The 22,586-nt window shown below is 40.4% G+C and overlaps 1 protein-coding gene across 2 annotated transcripts in view; it reads left to right on the top strand.

Annotated features, from left to right (window-relative positions):
* Positions 1 to 22,586, top strand: part of LOC129417324 (arf-GAP with SH3 domain, ANK repeat and PH domain-containing protein 2) — a 106,339-nt gene that overhangs the window by 72,463 nt on the left and 11,290 nt on the right. For both annotated transcript variants that reach the window (XM_073869631.1, XM_073869630.1), the window contains 16 exons: positions 2,952 to 3,038; positions 4,756 to 4,859; positions 5,154 to 5,223; positions 6,942 to 7,029; positions 11,015 to 11,063; positions 11,190 to 11,356; positions 13,716 to 13,849; positions 14,236 to 14,334; positions 14,442 to 14,627; positions 14,848 to 14,933; positions 15,165 to 15,280; positions 18,804 to 18,871; positions 18,961 to 19,068; positions 19,148 to 19,358; positions 21,847 to 21,993; positions 22,100 to 22,211. In XM_073869631.1, coding sequence (XP_073725732.1) covers positions 2,952 to 3,038; positions 4,756 to 4,859; positions 5,154 to 5,223; positions 6,942 to 7,029; positions 11,015 to 11,063; positions 11,190 to 11,356; positions 13,716 to 13,849; positions 14,236 to 14,334; positions 14,442 to 14,627; positions 14,848 to 14,933; positions 15,165 to 15,280; positions 18,804 to 18,871; positions 18,961 to 19,068; positions 19,148 to 19,358; positions 21,847 to 21,993; positions 22,100 to 22,211 — 1,832 coding nt within the window. The remainder of the gene's footprint in view (positions 1 to 2,951; positions 3,039 to 4,755; positions 4,860 to 5,153; positions 5,224 to 6,941; positions 7,030 to 11,014; positions 11,064 to 11,189; positions 11,357 to 13,715; positions 13,850 to 14,235; positions 14,335 to 14,441; positions 14,628 to 14,847; positions 14,934 to 15,164; positions 15,281 to 18,803; positions 18,872 to 18,960; positions 19,069 to 19,147; positions 19,359 to 21,846; positions 21,994 to 22,099; positions 22,212 to 22,586) is intronic.

Here is a 22,586-nt window from a genome sequence, read left to right as displayed (position 1 = left end):
GATGGTGGACCAGACGAATCAGATGAGTCAGTTGAGCCAGGTGAATCAGACGGGACAGGTGAGCCAGGTAAGCCAGACAAACCAGACGGGACAGACGAATCAGGCAGGACAGACGAATCAGGCAGGACAGACGAATCAGGCAGGACAGACGAATCAGGCAGGACAGACGAATCAGGCAGGACAGACGAATCAGATGAGTCGGGCAGGACAGACGAGTCGGGCAGGACAGACGAGTCGGGCAGGACAGACGAGTCGGGCAGGACAGACGAGTCGGGCAGGACAGACGAGTCGGGCAGATCAGACGAGTCGGGCAGATCAGACGAGACGGGCAGATCAGACGAGACGGGCAGATCAGACGAGTCGGGCAGATCAGACGAGTCGGGCAGATCAGACGAGTCGGGCAGATCAGACGAGTCGGGCAGATCAGACGAGTCGGGCAGATCAGACGAGTCGGGCAGATCAGACGAGTCGGGCAGATCAGACGAGTCGGGCAGATCAGACGAGTCGGGCAGATCAGACGAGTCGGGCAGATCAGACGAGTCGGGCAGATCAGACGAGTCGGGCAGATCAGACGAGTCGGGCAGATCAGACGAGTCGGGCAGATCAGACGAGTCGGGCAGATCAGACGAGTCGGGCAGATCAGACGAGTCGGGCAGATCAGACGAGTCGGGCAGATCAGACGAGTCCAGGGGTTCGGGTTCAGGGTCTTGAGGAACATAGGGAACAGCAGAGCAGAAGGCAGACCAAACGCACCACAGGGCTATGGCAAATTCAGGGATTACTGAGTCAAAAAGACATACCTCTGGGGTCGTCGGTTCAGGCAGGGCGGCCATTTTGATGTTAGGTGCTGGGTGAATAATAGCCCTCATGAGTGCAGGTGTGGTGGTGATGATAGCTCTCTGAAGCTCAGGTGCCGGAATGGTTGTAGCTCTCTCATAAACAGGTGCAGGTGCAGAAACAGGCAGGATGGCGGCCATTTTGGGAACAGGCAGGGTGGCGGCCATTTTAGGGACAGGCAGGATGGCAGCCATTTTGGGATCAAGCATGGTGGCGGCCATTTTGGGAACAGGCATGGACAAATCCGGCATGACATATACAGGTTTGGGCAGAACAGGCATGAAATGGCTTGGTGTGTTGTGTATATTCTCTGAAGGTGTATCCGCAACACCCACAGTGAAGGGGGAACCACACAACAGCAACGCAAAGTCAATATATTGCTCTAGAGACCAGACATCCATATCGCGTGGCATATTAAAACGCAGATTATCATCCAGGGCATTATAAAACAGGTTTTTCAGAGTAATGTCATCATAATGTACCTTATAACTCAAGTCCAAGAAATCACTCACATATTCCTCAATGGGGCGGTGGTTCTGGCGGAGTTCTAACAGGGCAAAAACAGGTTTCATGTTGCTGGTGGGAAGTTACAGACCTTCGCTGGATTCCGGGTTATGGCTGATTATTCTGTAACGGGTTGCTTTAATGAAAGCGATGAAAACGTGAATCCATGTGCAAAAGGTGTTTATTGTAAAATCCCAATAAGGGCCAGCAAACAAATCCAAAGGTAAATCCAAATCAAAATCCAAAAACAGGCTAAGGTTCAGGGCAGGCAGAATAACAATCACAAAATCCAGGAACAGGCACAGGTCAAAAATACAGGCAGATACAGGTAAACAGAATAAACAGATAACAGGCAGATATACAGACAGGTTGGGGCGATGTAATAATCAGCAGAGGACAGGTGAACAGGAAGTGACTTAAATACAGAAACAAACAGGAAGTGTGAAGCGAGACATGGCATGATGATTTCAAAATAAAAGTCTGAACAGAGCAGGATGTCAAAATAAAAGTCCAAAATACAAAAATACACAGAATACAACCAGAACACATAACAAAACCATTACACACTGACATATCTTAAAATACATCAGTGCCCTTTGTTTTGCCTCAATGCCTGTAATGTTTTTAGTAAGGCATGTTTGTTAAAACTAGTTATATTTCCTAATTAAACTAAGGCCTAGTCCTGTCTTAAGATAATCCCTGTCCGGGAACCACCCCAATGTCTGACTGGTGCGTGTAGGGGTGCAGACTGCAAACATGTCGGTGCCTTTACATTTGGGTCCAGTCGGGTAAAAAAATTGTCTCTGGGTCGGACTCGGGTCTTATTTTCTCATATTTGTCTTGGGTCGGGTTTTTATCGATTTAAAAAATATGGCTTCGAGTAAAAAGTGATTTGGGTCAGGTACATTTCTTTGGACCAAAGAAGACCTCTACTACACAGGTTCACACAAATGCCCTTAAATCCTGTGTCTATCTCTACAAAAGCATTTTTTTCAGCTCAATTCAGATTTATTAGTATAGTGCTTTTTTTCAATGCATATTGTTTAAAAGCTATAGAAAATGCTTGTTTATGTCTGAAAATTAACGAGCCTCTAAGGTGACATTTGAGTAAAAAAAACTAAAGTTTAGTTTCATGTGCTCACGCGAAACCTTTATGTGGAGAATTTTTTTTAAGTTTAAGTGGACATGGAGCAAAAATTAAATAAAGTTTACTTTTGCGCGCTCACGTGAAACTTCCGCGCGCTCACGTGAAACTTCCGCGCGCTCACTTGAAAATTTTGTGCGCGCACGTGAAACTATCGGCAGTGCACGTGAAAAGTTTCACGTGAGCGCGCCGAAGTTTCACGTGAGCGCGCGGAAGTTTCACCTGAGCGCGCGGAAGTTTCACCTGAGCGCGCGGAAGTTTCACGTGAGCGCGCGGAAGTTTCACGTGAGCGCGCAAAAGTAAACTTTATTTAATTTTTGCTCCATGTCCACTTAGAGGCTCCGTAGAAAATAAAGTTGTTAGATAGTATACATTATTGTGTTAACAATTAGAAAAAATGAATGTGTATATTATAGCAATGATAGCTGATAATATTTATTTCTACTGTTTGCGTCATCTTACTCAGATCAAACAGGTGCAGGATGAAGAGCGCAAACAGTTAACCCAGTTACGGGACGTTCTGAAGACAGCTCTGCAGGTGGAGCAGAAGGAGGTTGGTCCTTTCTCGAACCCAATACAACACTATCCACAAACCACTGCATCATTTAGTAGTTTACTAAACTTGGTAGCAAATGGTTTAGGGGTAGTTTACACATCAAATTTTATGCGTTTTGTTTGTTCATTTACACGCCAACCACGCTTTCAGATCCTAAAAATGCCAAGTTTTTGAAAACAACAGCATTACCATTTCAGTGTAAATGACAAATGCAAATGTTTAAAAATGGTGATGTCATGCGCATGCGTATTATGTGTTCAATCTACAGGCATGCGCAAGTACTTGACAACCATAAGTCAGGACTGGGTTTGTGCTAGCAAAGTTTTTAACATTAAAGGCAGGGTCCATGATCTCTGAAAGCCAATGTTGACATTTGAAATCACCTAAACGAACACCCCCCTACCCCAATAGAATCTGGACCTTCTTTTGATAGACCCGCCCCACACATACGCAACCCAGGCAACAATGTCGTTTAGTAGACACGCCCCTTACAGCTGATTGGCTACAAGTGTGTTTTGTTAGTCGGCCCGTTTTTCAGAAATCGTGCACTCCGCCACAAGCCTACCGCATTATCCGTCTATACAAAGTTGCTCGATGCGTCTTTTTTGTACTTTTGTCTAGGTTTACGAAGTAACATTGCTGTCTACTGGCCTGGCATGGATAAGGGGCGATTCACATTTCGCATTTCTTTTGCACGCTCAAGTTTGTTATTTCAAATATAGGCGTGCATTTGTTTTGTCCAGGCGCGTCCGCACCGCTTCGAGTTAAAAACATTTAAACTTTCTAGAATGCTGCAAGCGCACCGCAGGTTATGTGACAAAAACCAACAGACGGTCGCGTTTTCCGCACAAATTTATAGATGCAAAATGTGAACCGCCCCTAATACAAGGTTTTTAGTTGTTTTCATAGATCTTACTGTCCTGTCATCCGATTATACTGTACTACATTGTTTACTTTAGAAGAATGATGCAATATTAAAATGCAGTAACATTTATTTTAAGTTTATTAAGGCACTCGAGGGTGTGTTTTACTTTAAATGTAGTCATTTAATACATTTCTGCTTAATTATAATGCATTATTTTTCTTTTTAGATTGTAAAAATTATGATTCTAGCTAGATTCTTGAGCTTTAGTGTTTTAATAAAAACTGTACCAGTAAACTGTACCAGTATTGTGCAATAGGTTTCATGCTTTTTCTTTTCTTTAATGCTTACCATCCTTTGGCAACGAAGTCTAGGAGAGTAAGTGTCATCTTGGTACACACTTTCTGCCATCTGCTTACACACAAACATTTGCTTTTATGCCTAAAAAAGTCATTTTCCAATAATATTGATTGGTTCTAATGCTAAAGTTTCAAATGCAGTTTAAATAAGACTGCCGCTGTCGGCTGTTCTTCAACCAAGAGTGCCGTGGCATTAAATATAAGCCAGGAGTTTCAGGGAACACTGTCGGGGTTCAACCCATTCTGGCTTCCATTCAGCTAAAAAACAACATTAGTACTAAAATGGGAGCATTGTCATTACTGGCTCAGAGCCGTGTGCTCCAAAGCAGTGCATTTCAAAATGAGCTCAGCTCTCTGGGGACACTTGAACCCCACTGTTCCCATTTCCTCACTGGAGTGACTTTCCATTTCTTTTGCCTGGTGATGATGTCTGCGTTTTCTTGCTATTGCTTCTACCTGCGGAGTATAGACATTTTTGTTTTCGTTTACATAGGACTCGCAGGTTAGGCAGAGCGCCACCTACAGTCTTCACCAGCCCCAGGGAAACAAAGAACACGGGACAGAACGCAGCGGGAATCTTTACAAAAAGAGTGATGGGTAATTGTGGTATTAATTTGACACATGGTTTTATTCAAAGTGACGGACAGCGCATTTTAAGAATACATTTTATCTGTATGTGTGTGATAACAAAATGCTCTACCAGTTGAGCTACAGAACACTAAATATGTAGAGTAACAGAACGTGCATTTAAATAGCTTATTTATTTAGTTCATGTTTAATAAAGCATACAGTACTATGTAATTTATCATGTATTGACTATTTGACTCAAGTCTGCTATGGGTGAATTGATTCGCTGATGGATGATGATGTCATTTCCTGTTCGGTCCCCAGGCTACGGAAAGTTTGGCAGAAGAGAAAATGCACAGTGAAGAATGGTTATTTGACAATCTCACATGGGACGGTATGTAAACTGCTGACCTCACTTTCAAATAACTATTATGTTTGTAGTCTGTATACCATATTAATTGAGCAACAACATGTTTATATAATTTGTTATATCGCTGGACAATTTAGGTCATTGTAATTACAAAGACAGAGAGGTGATTAAAATCAAATAAATGAAATGGAAACCATTTACAGCATTAAAAGCATGCTTTTTCTAGTACATTTAGCATAGGCGGCATCTCGCGTTTGTGCTTTGGGGGGACACCTACCAGCAAACAAGGGCACTGCAATACATTGAGATTAGCGAGAGAGTGCATCTTCATGATTTTTAAAAGGCTAAAATAGTTTTAAAGCATAAGTTAATCAGTCTACTCATTAAATTATTGAAATTAGACAAATAAAATATGATTTTTTTATATATCTATTTCATTGGTAGCTCAGACAAAATTATAATTGGCTCTGGTCTGTGGGGGCAGTGCCTCCCTTTCCCCACCCTAACTTCGCCTATGACATTTAGATCTTTAGGGCTAGATTAACTAAACAGGGCGAATTAATATACGAGCACAATTCCAAAAAATTGATGGGAGTGGTAATATCTGCTGATTATTTACTAAAAAGGTGCAAATTAAATAACACAGGCGCAATGGCTGATTTCCATAATGACCAACGCAGTCTACTAAGAGCAGCACAAATTAGTTCAGGGTCGCAAATAAGCAGAGCTGATGAGGTGCGGGTGAACTGATTATGCCTGATGTGCTTCAGTTCAGCACCACGGACATCGCAGCAGAAAATTCGGGGTGTGAAATCCCAGCTAACGAAGCCACTGAAAATTACCGGAGGACAAAAAATGAAGGTTTACAAGATGTTTGGAAACACCTGGTATTGTGTGACTTGTCCTAGTGATAAAATCAATATAACATGGCTTGGCAAACAATATTTTTGAATAATATGTTCCTCTGGCATTCCAAATAAACTGATACATGTTAAAAAAATCCTCTAATTAGTTCCACGCGCTCTCTGATCTCGCGATGCCTCTGCCATTAGCAACAATTTCAGCCATTTGAAGCGCGAAATGATTTAAAACGTGCTTTTTTCCACGTTAAATAATGCGTCAAATACCAGTAATATCACATGTGCAAACATTAGTAAATCACGTTGCGTGAATCATTAAATAATCTCCTCCCATAAATTTAGCATCCGAAAAGGAAACTCCTAGAAATGCATATGCAAAAATAACTAGACCACATCTTTTTTGAGTGTTAATTATCCACTGCGCTTCTATAGTAAATCCCGACAGTCGTTATTTAACGCCAAATGATGGTTTGCACTTGCTCAAGCTGTTAGTAAATCTGGCCCTTAATCTTGATGTTGATATACAAACAACCCGAACACAAAAAAACACACATTAACACCGGGTACAAGTCTTGTTTCCAAGCCAACGAGCCTCTTTTCTCATTAGTGCTGTTTCAATGGCTGAACGCTTCAGAATATTCCCAATACGAGCCTCTCAGAACATCAGCCATTCTTTGGTCTTTTATGGAGACATTTGCTTTGCCACAGTGCTCTTTAGATCAAAATAACTAGCAGGAGGGATAGGTTTTGGGCACCTTCATGAACAGCACATCAATCTTTAGTCTAATTCTAAAACTTAACTTAAAATATAAGACTTATTTTTATTATGTTTTTTTGGTAACTAATATGTTGTCTCTATTCCTCTGTTTCTCTGTGACTCAGGCTAACAGACCTCCTGCCAAACTCAATCTTCTTACCTGTCAGGTGAAGCACAACCCAGAGGAGAAGAAGAGTTTTGACCTCATCTCTCGTACGGTTACAGCCATCGCTGTTACTTCACACACACATCTGTAAATCTGATGCATGAGCTCTGTAAAACCTCTTTATAAGGCACATTTTATGAAAAATCCATATTTGCAAGGTTTAGACATAAATGTTTGTTGGCAATACAACAACCGTACAATGAAAAAAATCCACCCACTCCTTCTTTTTTAATGCCCATTAAACTAATTAGACATGCTGTTGTTATTATCTTGTTAATGTGACATCACACTGAAAATGCCCCGTCCACAGTCACTGATTGACTGGTTAATATTACCCAAAAGCTTTTCTAAATGTGTTTGTTAGCACACTGTAGCGCTAATGCTGCTAAAGATACTATTAGGGCTGTCACTTTTCGTTCGAAAATCGATTGCACAATCGATCGGACCAACCAAAAAACGTTTCGAAAACGAAAATAGGCAATCGATTTTAACCAAATATGTACACTATTAATTTTAAAAGAATTAAACAGTTAAAATATAGATGTAACAAAAATCACAAACAAGCAGAAAAAGAAAATAAAGAATCCCGAAAGTGCAGTAGGTGTGCGAAAGCTAGACAGAAAATACCCAGCAATTTTACGCACCTATAGTTTCACGCTTTCAATCGCTGCATCTAGTGTTTTGCAAAGAAAATGGAGGACAACGTCAATAAACCTGTGCAACACGAGACAGCGTCGAAATTGTGACCTTACAGGAGATGATGAGATATGACAAGGAGCCACCCTTGCGAGCTGACAGCGACCCGCTTTTGAGATGGAAGATTGGCAGTACGAAATACGCAGCTGGCAACGAAGTACCCGAGTTTCCCTGGGACATTAGTGCGGTCGGAGTGCGTCTTCTCAACAGATGGACATATAGTGAATGAAAAGCGCTCTGCTCTTGACCCCTTAAATGTTGATCGACTTGTTTTCCTGACCAATAATTTGTAATGGCCCTAGTCTTTTTGCGCATTTCATTATGCATGCCTAGTGCCGCCTAAGTGTCGGTTACGTTTAATAAAAAAATACACAGCATGTTCTCAACTTCAAGTAAGTCTATTTAAAGTTTCATTTTTGAACAGTTGTTTGAAATGGATCGAATCATTATTTAAAATTATTTGTGAATTGCCTAAATCATAAAAGCAGCCGGTTGAACCTGCAGTAATGTTTTTCATTTATGGCAGCAGTCCACTCTGCATATTTTTTTAGAGAATGTTGAACTACTGTTGCTGTTTTTTATTCTGCACGAAACTTAATGACAATGAATAAGAAATATTGCTGACTTGTGCGTTTCAGACGCTCTCTTTGCATTTGTCTGTTATTTGGCGTTAAATGGAAACGTCTTTTTTAGACATGGAAAATCGATTTTACAATCGATTCAATGAACACTTATATATTAAAAATCGAAAATGATTTTTTCACAAAAGTGACAGCCCTAGATACTATTGTTTCAAACTGTATTCACAGGAATCAAATCTATTTTTAATTAAAAGAGCTCACTATTTGTTGGTGATTGCAGTAACTCATTTGCATTTAAAGTGCTATAATTGGGTCCCCAGTGCTTCTATCAACCTAGAAAATGTGAAAAAGATCAAGCCACTAACTTAGTTTTGGTAAACCATTCTATGCAAGCATGTCAAAAAATAGGTCATTGAAATTTGGCTCCCCCTGTGATGTCAGAAGGGGATATTACCGCTCCTTAATCTGCACTATCCAACCACGGCACTGCCATTTAGTGCAGAGGTCAGCTCATTTGCATGTTAAAGGACATCCAAAACGGCACATCTTTGCTCACACCTACAAAGTGGCAATTTTAACATGCTATAATACATTTTCTATATGGTATTTTGTCTTAAAACATCACATACGTACTCTTTAAAAAGTGAAATGTCCCCTTTAAAGTCAGTGAAAAGAAGAAATTGACTCTCTCTAAAGCCCGGGATACACTGCATGATATTTGTCCTCTTATAAGATCATTACCTATCACACTGTGCGACATGTATCGTTTAAACTCGGGTACGAGAGGCATATAGACTTTACGATGATGACACGGAAGGAAACACGTTGCGCAACGTCACCAGCATGCGCTCGTGGTAAACAAATACCGGCACGCAGGTCGTAGCAGCAAACACACTGTGCGGTGATCATGCCGAATTTCTGACACGTCAGAAAACTATTGTAGGCTATCTTTGGACGCAAGACCGGGAAAACGGACGTCTTTGAACCTCTCTCACTGTACGACATAGCACCACCGATGGAGAGCCACGATCACAGAAATCGCGACGATAGTTTCACGATGGCAATCTTTCGTCTGGGACAGTCAATAATCGTGCAGTGTATCCCGGGCTTTACACATTTGTATTTTTCCAACAAATAGCATCAGGATTTATTTCAATACGTTAGACATTAGGCTCATTTTAATAACTTTTAAATTTAATTGATTCAAAAATTTAGTTTGTCTTGCTTTTCTTGTTGGTCGGAATGTCTCTGAAGGATCATGGGTGGTGTAGTTCTTTACCAAGAATTGATCTGTCAAACATGATATATTTAAATTATGTTGAACTAATGACGAATGCTGAACAGAACAGAAACAGAAGCAAATGCCATTAACAACCATGTATATGCATACAGTGAGTCTGTCTTTAACTCTTTCCTCGCCATTGATGAGTTAACTTGTCAATTAAGAGAAAACGCTTCCCTGCCAATGACGAGTATTTCCAGCAATCTGTAATACTGCTATTATCCACCAGACGGTGCTCATCCGCAACTTAAAAGTACCCCTTAGGCAAACAGCTTTATGTCCGTGTATGTTTTGAGGATTGCCATGAATCTGATCTCTATCAAAAGTCCTTCACAATAATGCAATAAATCTCAGCTTTTTGCTTGAAATTTGGTGTTTTTGAAGAAACCTACTCATATTTAAGAGGTGATAAAAAGAGAAGTAATGAAGGTAGGATTAAACTGTTCTTTCATTTGATATATTGTATGTTTATAATTTTAAGATCATTTTCTGGAAGGCATTGAACTTTTGTGAAAATCATGAAAAATGCTGGTACTGGCTGGCAACTTAATAAAAAATGTGGGCGGGGAAAGAGTTAAACATTTATAAGTTAAAAAATAATTTCCCCTATAAGGAAAACAGTTGGATTTTTATACCCGGAACCTTTTTTGCAAAGGGCAACATCATAGTTTTCAGATGGTCAGATTCTGTACCACTGTTTACAAATCCTTGGCCTGGTGTTGGTTCACAGACTTGCATAAATCAGCTAAGCTGGTTTAGGCGGTTTTGTTGATGCTGTCTTCTGAGCTGTTGCGTGTTTATTAGAAATACCAATTTAACCGAGTGTTTAGTGTTATCTGTGAGGAAACACTAGTACGGGCTGGGGAATTTCTCCCATGTTTCAGTATTTCCTCATCTGGGCACAGGAAACTGACGCCAGAGAGAAAAACAAGTTCACGTGTTATGTCATGAGTGGGAGTTTTGGAGGTTATCTTCAGCCTGTCCTGTCTTTTATTTCCTCAGTTTATCCTCATTCCCAGTGGTTCTTTACAGTTTTACTCTTATGAGAAAGTTTGCCCTTCAGCAAGTACAACTTATTGCTTACTGGAATTATCTCTGCTTTATAAAACCCATTTAGAACAACAGGATCCTCTGTATAGCTATAGTACTGTTAGGGAGTATCTTAACAGGCTTTTAGTTAAATTGTTGGCTTTATGCTAACAAAGAGGTACGAAAAAAAATAGTATTACCGTTTTTGTTTGGACGTGGCAACATTGTATATTTAAAGTCTTGCATCAAAGTTAGATTTTTACTGATTGATGTCAATCCTAAAATAAGATGAATCAGTATTAAATATATCAAGGTTATATTTTCACAAAATGCTCTTTACATTATGTAGGATGATTTTATGTAGAAAACAGTAAATCACAAAAAACATTTGACAATAGGTATCAGTTTTTTCCTTCATTCAACTCTCTTATTTATTACTTTTAGATGACAGAACATATCATTTCCAGGCAGAAGATGAGCCGGAGTGTCAAATGTGAGTTCATATTTTATCTTTTTAATGGGAAACTGTCACAAAAGCTTCACTATTACTCTCTTAAACTTGTTTTATTTGCCATCACTGCTCTTTATTTCCTCTCATAATCCCTGGGTTTCCTCTCAGATGGATCTCAGTGTTGCAAAACAGCAAAGAGGAGGCACTCAATAACGCTTTTAAAGGCGACCAGCACGTCGGCGAGAACAACATCGTCCAGGAGCTCACCAAGGCCATCCTGGGTGAGGTCAAGCGGATGGCCGGCAACGACGTCTGCTGTGACTGCGGAGCTCCCGGTAAATGACCTGGAAATTGACAGGAAGGGTTGTTTGGAATTGGCTCAGAGGAAGAACAAAGCGGAAGCTGGTTGTAAAGGAAGCTGGCTAGGGTTGAATTTGAATGAATAATAATAAAAGTAATAAAATCATCAGTGGGGGTTGGCCAGGATTTTGTGTGCATCTTCCGGAAGTCGTATTTGTTGAGCGCATACGTCATCGAGGTTCTGTTTAAAACGTATATAATCGTAGTTTCATTCTTACCTTGAAATGTAATGGTTGCTTTTCCGAAATAGAACCTGAAATAATAAACCTCGATGACGTATGCGGTCGACAAATACGACTTCCGGAAGACGCAAACAAAATCCTGGCCAGGACGCTTCCTTGAAAAATGGCACATGTGGTCATCCTAATTATGGTTTAAAAACACAAAAGTATTTGTCTTTTTACTAAGTTCGGTTGAGTTTAGTTTCTTTTACAACTTTTTTGTAAAATGACTTAGGAGTTGTTCCTAATTCTGTATGTCCTAGTAACACTATAAACAAATGAGTAACTGTCATATCAGTAAATGACGAATGACAGATGATGGAAACTCCACTGCTTCGTTCGCTTCGTTCGCTCGTGTTGCTGGAAGTCGCCAAGCTTCCATTGATATGAATGAGATTGCGTCGCTCCACAATTGCTAATCGCTGACGGTAATGCCTCGTACACATTCAAGCGACTTTGTCGCTGTGTTACTTTTTCGCTGTGTTATCTCTTTCAAAAAAATTGTATGGAGGTGTTTCTAAATCTGGTTTTCATAAATAAATGAGTACCATCCACTCTAATTACTGATTAGCAACGTGAACACTGCTTCGTTTTCATTGGTTTTCACTCCCGAAAGTCGCTCATCATTTGCATGAAGTTAAACTTTTCTCAACTTTGTCGCATCGTTGGACATGCCCCCTCTTGTCGCCAATGGTCACTGTCTCTTGGGTTGTTGAAAATCGTCCTTCCATTGAAATAAATGAGATTGCGATGCTCTGCCATTGCTAGTCGCTAGTTGCTGGCTCAAAAATCTTGAAAAGTGAATCTGCTGACTCTTTGATCGCCCCCTGGTGGGTGGCTGCAGTACTCCCATAAACCCGGTCCTCTCCATGCAAACGGGACCCGGCTCTAAATGATAAAAAAATTATTTACACTTCCAATAAAATTTTCCGAAAGATGGTTTTGGTCCTTTAAGGTAGTTGTTATGACGCTAATATATGTTCAATTGTTCATTTTTGTGCTAAGTTTCATTTTAGCTAGTAATGTTATGCTATAGAAATGGGGTGTGTCGTTAAGATTGCCATGGTTGAATTGGGCGGGAGAGCGTTTGGGCGGAAGTTTGATACCGTTCTGCGCGTGGCCTGGGTCCAAATTGACATTTTTACATAACATGGCAGCGCCCATGATTGGACATTTTTGGCTTCAATTCATTACAATGGAAGGAAGCGACATTGCGTCGTCCATCTTTTTTACAGTCTATGGTGCGCACTCGTATACATTACATGCGACTTTGTCGCTGTGTGTCACTCGTCTCATTAAATAAGGTTGTTAGTAGGCGTTTCTAATTTTGGTTGTCCTAGTAACGACTATAAACAAATGAGTAACCGTCCTTTCAGTAAATGACAAGAGACGGTGTGAACTCCACTGCTTCACTTTCATTGGTTGTCGTCCTTGAAAGTCACTCATCATTTGCATAATGTTGAACTTTACTTATAAGGTCTCAACTTTGTTGCATTGCTGGACACGCCCACTTCCTGACGCCAGCGGTTGCTGTCGCTAGTGTCGCAGAAAATCGCCAAGCTTCCTTTGAAATGAATGAGATCGCGTCGCTCACCCATTGCTGGTTGCTGGCGGTGTGCACGCACAGTAATGCCCGTACACATTACAAGTGACTTTGTCACTGTGTGTCACTCATCTCCTTCAATGAGGTTGTTTAGAGACGTTTCTAAATCTAGTTGTCATAAACAAATGAGTACCGTCCACTCCAGTAACTGACAAGAGACGGATGATGTGAACTCTACTGCTTCGCTCTCATTGGTAGTTAAACTTTTCTCAACTTTGTAGCTCCACTGGACATGCCCCATTCGTTTGCCAACGGTGCCTCTCGCTCGTGTCGCCAGAAGTCAGCAAACTTCCACTAAAATGAATGAGAGTCACTCTGCTACTGCTAGTCGCTTATAGTCTGATTGGGGCATAACAGTATACTTCCCTTTCGTCATGTAAATGGTGACAACAATCCGTCTTGTCATTGGCTACTTTCTTCTAGATGTTACTGAAATGTTACTGGTATTGTTTTGAGTGAAAACCTTTCTTCTGCAAGCATGTGACGTGAGCATCTTTTATTCCTCCTCAGGTCCAACGTGGCTGTCCACCAACCTGGGCATCCTGACGTGCATCGAGTGTTCTGGGATCCACCGTGAGTTGGGCGTGCACTACTCCAGAATCCAGTCTTTAACGCTAGATGTCCTCAGCACCTCTGAACTCTTGGTTAGTGCTTGATGTTCAATTTAAGAAGCTTATCTCTTCAGATTTTAATATTGGGTTTATTTGCGGTTTGCACTTGGTTTGATGCAATCTGCATGCTTTGAATTTTATATGGTTTCTTTATAATAAAAATCAGACTCTTTGGGAGTCATTACACACGCATGATTGCAGCTTAAATGTTTGAGCCATTTATGATCATTATGGCAATTACACAAAACTTGCTTGCCAGGACACATTGTTATGCTGATTGGAATATAATTAAGTAACAAAACAGATGAAATGGACTGAATAAATGCACCACGTTTGGCGATGTTGAATGCATCTAGTTTTTGCTGTACGGTTGATTTCATGCATGTGTTTGTGTGTACGTGGTGTGCTGTGGTGTTCAGCTGGCCAAGAACGTGGGGAACGCTGGGTTTAATGAGATCATGGAGGCTTGTTTGACGGCGGAAGATGTGATCAAACCAAATCCGTCCAGTGACATGCAAGCCAGAGTTGTTTTTTGGGAATTTGTCTTGTAACTCAATGTGTCGCCTTTGCATTGTTTTTTATTTTTAACGTATCCCTCTCATTTTCTGTTTAATGGCACAGGCAGGCGAGAAAAGACTTCATCCTGGCAAAATACACAGAGAAACGGTTCGCTCGAAAGAAGTGTCCCGATGGTCTTTCCAAACTCCACACGTTGTGTGACGCAGTGAAAGCCCGAGATATTTTCTCCCTGATCCAGGTCTACGCTGAGGGGGTGGATCTAATGGAGCCTATTCCTCTGGCCAATGGACATGTAAGCTTATCTCACCTCTGATTGGATGACAGTTATTTAGTTGTTGGCTTTACAAAACTTCTAGCTTAGTTTAGCTGGGTTTTCACAGACAGGGTCACATTTATCACCAAACTTTTCCTTAGTAGCGTATACACAAACGCAAGAAGCAACCAAGCTTCAATATAACACGTTATGTTTGTTTGTTTGTTTGTTCATGTCTCTGTTTGCTTTGCTGTGGTAGGAACAAGGCGAGACAGCTCTTCATCTGGCCGTCAGACTGGTGGACAGGACCTCCCTTCATATCGTGGACTTCCTCACCCAAAACAGGCACGACCCAGACAGCCGAAATTACTTTCCGTTTTTATTTCCATTCTTTGCTGACCAACTGTCACAGCTCTCCAAATACATCTGAATGAAGGCCTTTTTTGTCGTTGTGTGACCAGAGCTATTTAAACATGCTGGTCTCGATGGTTAAAGTGGCTTTTATAGCTGTGGCTGCAGAAGAAAGTTGAAGTTTTATGTTTATAAAACAGGAACATTTTATGTTTCCCTCTGCAGTTTGAACCTGGATAAGCAAACGGTTAAAGGAAGCTCAGCGCTGCATTACTGCTGCTTGACGGACAACAGTGAGTGTCTTAAACTGCTGCTGAGAGGAAAGGCCTCTATAGATATTGGTAAGAAAATCCAACTACACAGTCACTGAAATACGCTTTGGGTTTACCTTTGCGGAAAACACTGGAACCTCTTACTTGTGCGTTCACACCAGGCGCGGAAGAGGCGGCAAAAACCACGATTTTCGCGCATAGTTGGACGCTTGAACATTTTCAGTTTATGCACTTCATTCGCGTGTGAAAGCCGCGCTTAAAATTTTTGTCATTCGAGATCAGTGTTGGGGAAAGTTACTTTTAAAAGTAATGCATTACAATATTAAGTTACTCCGAAAAAAAGTAACTAATTGCATTACTTAGTTACTTTTCATGAAAACGTTACTTTTTAGTTACTTTTTCGTTACTTTTTCTTGGCTGAGGCTTGATCTCTTTCAGGCCTTCCAGGTGTTTTTTATGATTGAAAAGTTCTGCATTCAGAAATTGCATATTTCATCACAAAAATGTTTCTGACTCAAACTGTTCCCACACAGGCGTTTACGCATAGTGCACAATGTGACTACAGTTAGTTTAATTTAGTACATATTTTTTTATCAAAATAATTAAACTAAAAAAGTAACTTGCATTACTTTTTTGAAAAAGTAACTCAAATATTAATGTGTACATTTATAAAGTAATGCGTTACTTTACTCTTTACTTCAGAAAAGTAATATTACGTAATGCACGTTACTTGTAATGCGTTACCCCCAACACAGTTCGAGACGTCACACAGAAATTTGCGTCATGGGCAGTGCTTATATAGCTCAAATTGAGAAAACTTACCAGATTGTTCGACCTCCTCACTCTTCCAAACAAGATCCTTTTAATTCCTGTAAAAGTACGAAGATTTCTTGTGTAGTAATGATGATTGTCCTCCATTGTTGTTTTGTTTTCTGCCTCCGCTTGCTTCCTGTAACCACATCACTGCTAGAGCAAGCTCCTGATTGGTTAACGTGGTACGAAAATCCACCGAAATTCAGATTTTTCAAATCATGTGGATCACGCAGCAACGCTCAATTTGCGTGGAATGCGCCATCCACCCCACGCGCTATTAGCACTTACTGTGCCCCAGGATGCCTATTCGCGTCTTTGCATTGACTTAACATGTAAACCACTCGCGCTTGCCGTCTCTTCCGCGTCTGGTGTGAACGCACCATTAAAGGTGCAATGTGGGACTTTTAGCAGCATCTAGCAGTGTGGCTCTGTCCACAACTCATCCCTCCTTTTTGAAGCGCATAGAGAAGCTACGGTAGCCGCCACAGAACAAACATGTCATCGTCTGAGAAATCTTAGTGACGAAACGCGGTATGTAGAACAGTTTGTCTCTTTAAGGTTTTTGTAGAAACATGGCGGCGACTTTTATGTAAGGGGACCCACGTGTATGTAGATAAAAACGGCTCATTCTAAGGTAATAAAAACAATACAGTTCATTTTGTAAGGTCTTTATACACCACTAATTATATGGTTGTTTATATTATATTGCATTTCTGTCAAGAGATTCTTCAAAAAAGTGCATTGCACTTTTAAACTCTGCCAGAAAATCCATAAATGGTGAAACCAGTCCGAAATTTCCGTTTGTGTTATGTAAAATAAGTCCCTTTGAGATTAGTTGCCAATAATCTTTTCCCATGTGTTTTTTAATGAAACAGGAGATTCAGTCCTTTTTCTTTTTGTATTACCTTAAGTGGCATTACTTAAATATTTTGCATTTACATTTTTATGTATCACAACAAACTATATATCACCGGAAAGCTACAAAATGTAGCTTCATATTTCAAGGTCATCTGATGATATAAATAATGTAGTGACAGTTTGTAACATGACTCCACCCACATAGAAATGCATATTAATTATTATTTATTCATAACACTATATCCTATTATAAATCTTCAAAAATGTTGACAAACTATTTATCATTGGTAAGCTCTAACTGTGGGTTCACACCAGACGTGTTTGAGGCGTCAAATTCGAGTCTACCGCACGTAGTTAGATGCTTGAGCATTTTGAGTTTACTTTCTTCATTCGTGCGTGAAAGCCGTGTGTGAAATTCTAGTCATCAAGGCATTCACGTGGAAATTCGCATCATGAAAGGGCTTCTGCGACTCCATTCGCTTCCTGTAATCACGTCACTAATAGAGCAAGCTCCAGATTGGTTAACGCTGTAAGTTCAGATTTTTCAACTTGCGTGTTTCCAGCGGCAGCGCTCAATTCGCATAATTTTCGCGAACGAGGCGAATCGCATCTACAACCCCGCGCTAAACACCTCATTCGCGTCGCAAGACCTCCAGATGGGTCGTAAACGCATCTTTACATTGACTTAACATTGAAATCACTTGCGCTAGATGCCTCTACCGCGCCTGGTGTGAACGCAGCATAAGAATGTAATTTTCATATTTCAAAACATTTTTGCATTAATAATAATGCAGTGACAGTAATTTATTAATTTGTGACAAGAGTATGCAGCAAACCGTTGACACCTAGTGGCCGTTGTTGGTAAAACCACAAAAAATGTGACACCAGATTTCATGATTTTAACTTAAAATTTGGATCACAACAACTTAAGACTTATGGCTTTTGTGAAATTTGTACATGTTTAAATTTTTTTTTATAAAATTATTGTTATTGACATTTTTATTTCTTAAAATAAATTTAAACTGCTATAAAAATTTTTTTTTAAAGATTTCACCTCCAGACACTTCTGTGAAAAACCCTAAAGTGTTGTCTTTAAAACAAGACCAAGATTAGGCTTCTTAACAAAAAATGCCAGAGTTATATTAATTTGAAGGTGTACATCACATGCTGACCCCCCCACTTAAAAGGGATTTGCGCCATGTAAGGGGTTACTAATAGACAATTCTATTACAGGTGATATTGGGGGAGGGGCATACTCATTTTAGAAAGCATTTGATTGGTCAAACATCTGTTCATTATGAGTCATCAGTCTTTTTGGTTTGTTTTTTATAAGAGAAATAATGTACACAATTCTGCTAAGAATAATTTTTGTAAATTATTTGGATACGGATGACCACAGTCTAATAGACATGGGCTAAATGCCACAAACGGTAAAAAAAAAATTCTGGAGTCTTTTTTGAATTCCGAGATTTATTGTTTTGTCTAGCGGTGCTCTTCAGGATACTCTCTCACCATGTTTTTTTGCGGACTTCTGGGAAAACTCGATGTGGTGGTGATTAGGGAGGGTTTGTGCAAGCCTGTTGTTATGCACAGGAATCTTTCTCATTAACAGTCTGTCCACCAACAATGGGGTCAAAATATAGCTCGGAGCCATATGTGGCTCTTATGTGTGTATGTGGGAGAGTAAACTGTGCCAGGGAATCTCCTCTCTCAGCTCCCTGCCAGCGTCTTTTGTGAGCAAGCTGTCTGGATAGTCTTGGCTTTGTCTTATTCATAAAGTACAATTCACCACAGGAAGCCAGTAGTCCTGAAGGTAGAGAAGAAAATGCTAATCTCCCAGGCTTACTTACTAATTTTAACAGCATCTTAGTGAGTGTGACCCCATAAACTGTCTAACAAGTGTTTTATCCTGTGTGTTTAGCTAATGAGGCAGGCGAGACCCCGCTTGACATCGCCAGGCGACTCAAACATATACAGTGCGAGGAATTGGTAAGCTACTGTAAACGCAACTGGGCTAGTTTTGGGCTAACGTGGCTTTAGGAATGAAAGCTGTTGATTCACTGTAAATGTATCTTTAGCTGAACCAGGCACTTGCGGGGAAGTTCAACGCTCATGTACACGTAGAGTACGAGTGGAGGCTTCAACATGAGGACCTGGATGAAAGTGATGAAGATCTAGATGAGAAGGTAAGAATGAACTCAAAACCTCAAGGAAGTGTCTCGTTTGCGTCAGATTGGTCTTAACCTTTGACCTTTGTCTCAACAGTCAAGCCCTCACAGACGGGATGAAAGACCCATCAGCTGCTACACACCAGGAAGTAATTCTCTTCAGCCCAGCACGTCCAGTCTGGTCAAAGACAAGCAGCGGAGCTTCATACCCAACCTGGTCAACAATGAGACTTATGGAACCATCATCAACACCAACTCACCCGTCACTTTGTCCAGCTCCGCTCCACCTCTACCACCTCGAAATATAGGTATGTCATATTTCACAATTTATTTTAACACACAATCACTGAAATACGCTTTGGGTTTACATTTTGCAGAAAGCACTTCAACCTCTTAAACTCCGCCATGCCTGTGGACCTGGTGGGTCCAATATGACATCATCAACAAATTTATTTTTTTAAATGTATTTAATGAATACATTTTTAAAAATAAATGTGTCGATGATGTCATACGAATTTCATTGTAAAGCCAGTCCGCATTTTGCATTTATGTTACATAAAAGAACAACTTCTTTCCAAGGCTGGAATTATTTTTTCATGTGTTTTCTTTTGAAAAAGGACATTTGGTTTTTTTTTTTTTTTTTAAATATGGCTTGCACCTCTAACACCTCGAAATTTAAGTATTTCATATTTCACTATTCACTTCATCTCATTTAGCAAATGATGAAGAGAAAGCAGGTGATTATGGATTGAAATTTAAAATATACTTGATACAAAACTTCTTATTTTTTTAACGTTAAATAAAAAGGTTACACAAAAAATACTCACTTTGCGGTGAGTTTGATTTCTCATGCTAAATATAGGCAAAGTGTCAAAAAAGCAACTGGATGTATGACAGAGTAACATGAAAGATTAATACGTAACAATCTTGCTTTATTTCCTATATGGGCAATTTCAGTGCAGGAAGTACAGTGGAAGTCCTTATATGGGCACTTTAACCAGATTAGCGCACACACACACCAACCAAGAGCTGGCACGAAATCAACGTCAGCAAAGAAGTGTGTTGTTGTTTGTGAGGGAAATCTAACCCCTTAAGACCTGATTTTTCCAGTGTTTATTCAGTGTGCCTTATTTGATTGGTTGATTAGCATTTTTAATGGTTTGAACCACAAAACATGTTATGTCCATTCCAGTGGACGCAGGGTCTGAAAGGGTTAAGCTTGTTCAGCTTCCCAGTAAACCCAGCATTATGGAAACAATAGATATAGGATGTTTATGTAGGGTTGCAGCAGAGTTGTGCGTGTTTGTTTAACGCTGGATTTTGTTGAAATTGGGTGGTCCCAACCAGGTCATGAGTCGCAGATGTTAAAGGGACAATATGTAACTTTTTCAATATTTTTTTTTAGTCAAAATCAATGTCTTTATTCATAAATATTTCCTCATGGGTGTCAATGATCTGATTTTTTTTTTGTAAGCTTAGAATTTCTTCTCTTTACTTCCATTGAACGGGTAAGTCCAAGAAGGCTTCCATGTCGTTCCGCCATATTAAAAAACTGTAATAGCAAAGAGGGACAAAAAGCACTAGCCTACCGCAACGTGCTTGCCACAACGCATTTTTCGGTCAGAGCCAGTGTCACGTGAACCAGCTGAAACATGTTGTCATAGCTTCTTGGTACGTAACGGCTACCGTAGTTGCAACACTTTTTTGGAAAAGCGAGGCGCTAGAGAGCACTATTTGTTTGAATGCAAAATACAATTTCACCACTAGATGGGAGTAAATCCTACTTACTGTGCCTTTACGTAAAACTGCATCAAATGTCTGCGTTTTATTGGCAATCTGCACATAAGTGCATATAATGTAATCAGCATGACCATGTAGTGAATCATAAGTTATCCAGAGAAGTGGGATAATGTTTTGTGTGCTCTCTCCAGGAGCTCGGGATTATTCAAAAAGAATCTGGAAAGCTGATCTATCTTTTATAAATCTGATCAAACTAAAGACTCTTTGGATATATGAAGAATGTAATACTACTCTATAGGTACTCAAGATTACCATGATAGATAAAAATAGGAAAAATATCAAAACTCTTTGGTTATCTTTCAGCGCAATGCTAATGGTCCAATCAAACTCAATGGACCGTGCCAAGCCATGCCAAAAGTGCCAGCGCCAGACCCGGAGATCAGCTGAATGGATTCCAAAACGGCAAAATTCAAACGCTCAACTCCAGGGGAGCTGAAAAATTAGCATATTTTCAAAACAATGTCCCTTTTAAGTTTCAGGACATAAGAGGCCACATTAATATTATTAGCCTTGAAGTTGTCTGATCCAAAATGGCCGAAATCTCATTTGACCTGTTCCTGAATTCTTAACCGTACCCAGTTACACCACAAAGCTCCATGGCAATGGTCGTGTGAAGATGCTGACCTAAATGTGTCCTCATAAAGTCTCTGGGCAGGAGCTCAGCTCAAATGCTTGGCAGTATGTGCCTTGTGTTTCCAATCAGTTCATATAGCCTCCATCATGTCCTTTGAAGCAAAACTATACATTGGTGAAAGAAAAAACGATTATTTGCATAATGTCACTCTGTCAGTCCCACAATCCCTAGATAGAGAATTAATTAAAAAGCTTGCCAATCTTCACTTGCAATGCATCAGCGGAGACATCCGGTTAACCATAACTCACTGCAGCATGCACACATCTGGTAAACAAAAGCAGACTTCTCTTGAGAGCCTGTGAGCATTTAATATCTCCGAGTATTGAATGGAGTCTCTTGTTCACTCTCGTACTTTTCCACAGGTCAGCCGTCTGGTCTTCCTGGAATTACTCAGGGCTCACCTGGTTGGAAACCTGGGACTTTGGATCTGACAGGCAGGCAGAGATCTTCCTCTGACCCACCGAACATGCACCCACCAGCGCCCCCATTACGAGTCACATCCAACTCTGGTGAGTTCGTTTTTTTTTTAAATGATTGATCGACATAACAGTTGACTTTATTTTACTATCGTGAATGATAATCCTGAAAACGTCTAATGCCTTAATCTCCCCTCAGTCCTCGCACCGGGTGGTCCTCCCCCTTCTAAGCCCAAAGCTGGCAATATGATGGAGGCAATGAGTATACAGCCCAAAACCATTCCTGGTCAGAACATCAGCTGGGCTACAAGGTTAGAATACTGCGTAACTCGCAACCACATGCGCATACACACAGCCTCTGTCAACACAACAGTAACCAGTGATAGAGTCAGTCCAAAAATCAAACTGCTGTTAGTCACAAGTCCTCCAGTTGAACTTTCTTTGCGGTGAGTCAAAGGTGAGTATATCTCTCTGATTGTAGACTTGGAAAATGCCTGTAGGAAACTGAGGTCATTAATTCTTATTCAAGTCCTGGTTCACACACAAACACTCACACGTGCATCAGAGGAAGAGACAATGAGGCCACACGGATTACTAATGGTGTTACCCAGTATGACCCGAGTTGAAATATCCTAGCTTTTTAACTCTATATTGCAGGAATGGAAGGAAACGTTGTACGCTGTATT

The sequence above is a fragment of the Misgurnus anguillicaudatus genome, chromosome 7 (assembly GCF_027580225.2).
Source record: "Misgurnus anguillicaudatus chromosome 7, ASM2758022v2, whole genome shotgun sequence".
NCBI classification, from domain to species: domain Eukaryota; kingdom Metazoa; phylum Chordata; class Actinopteri; order Cypriniformes; family Cobitidae; genus Misgurnus; species Misgurnus anguillicaudatus.
The sequence above is the reverse complement of the archived record's forward strand: the minus strand, read 5'-3'. Positions and strand labels throughout refer to the sequence as shown.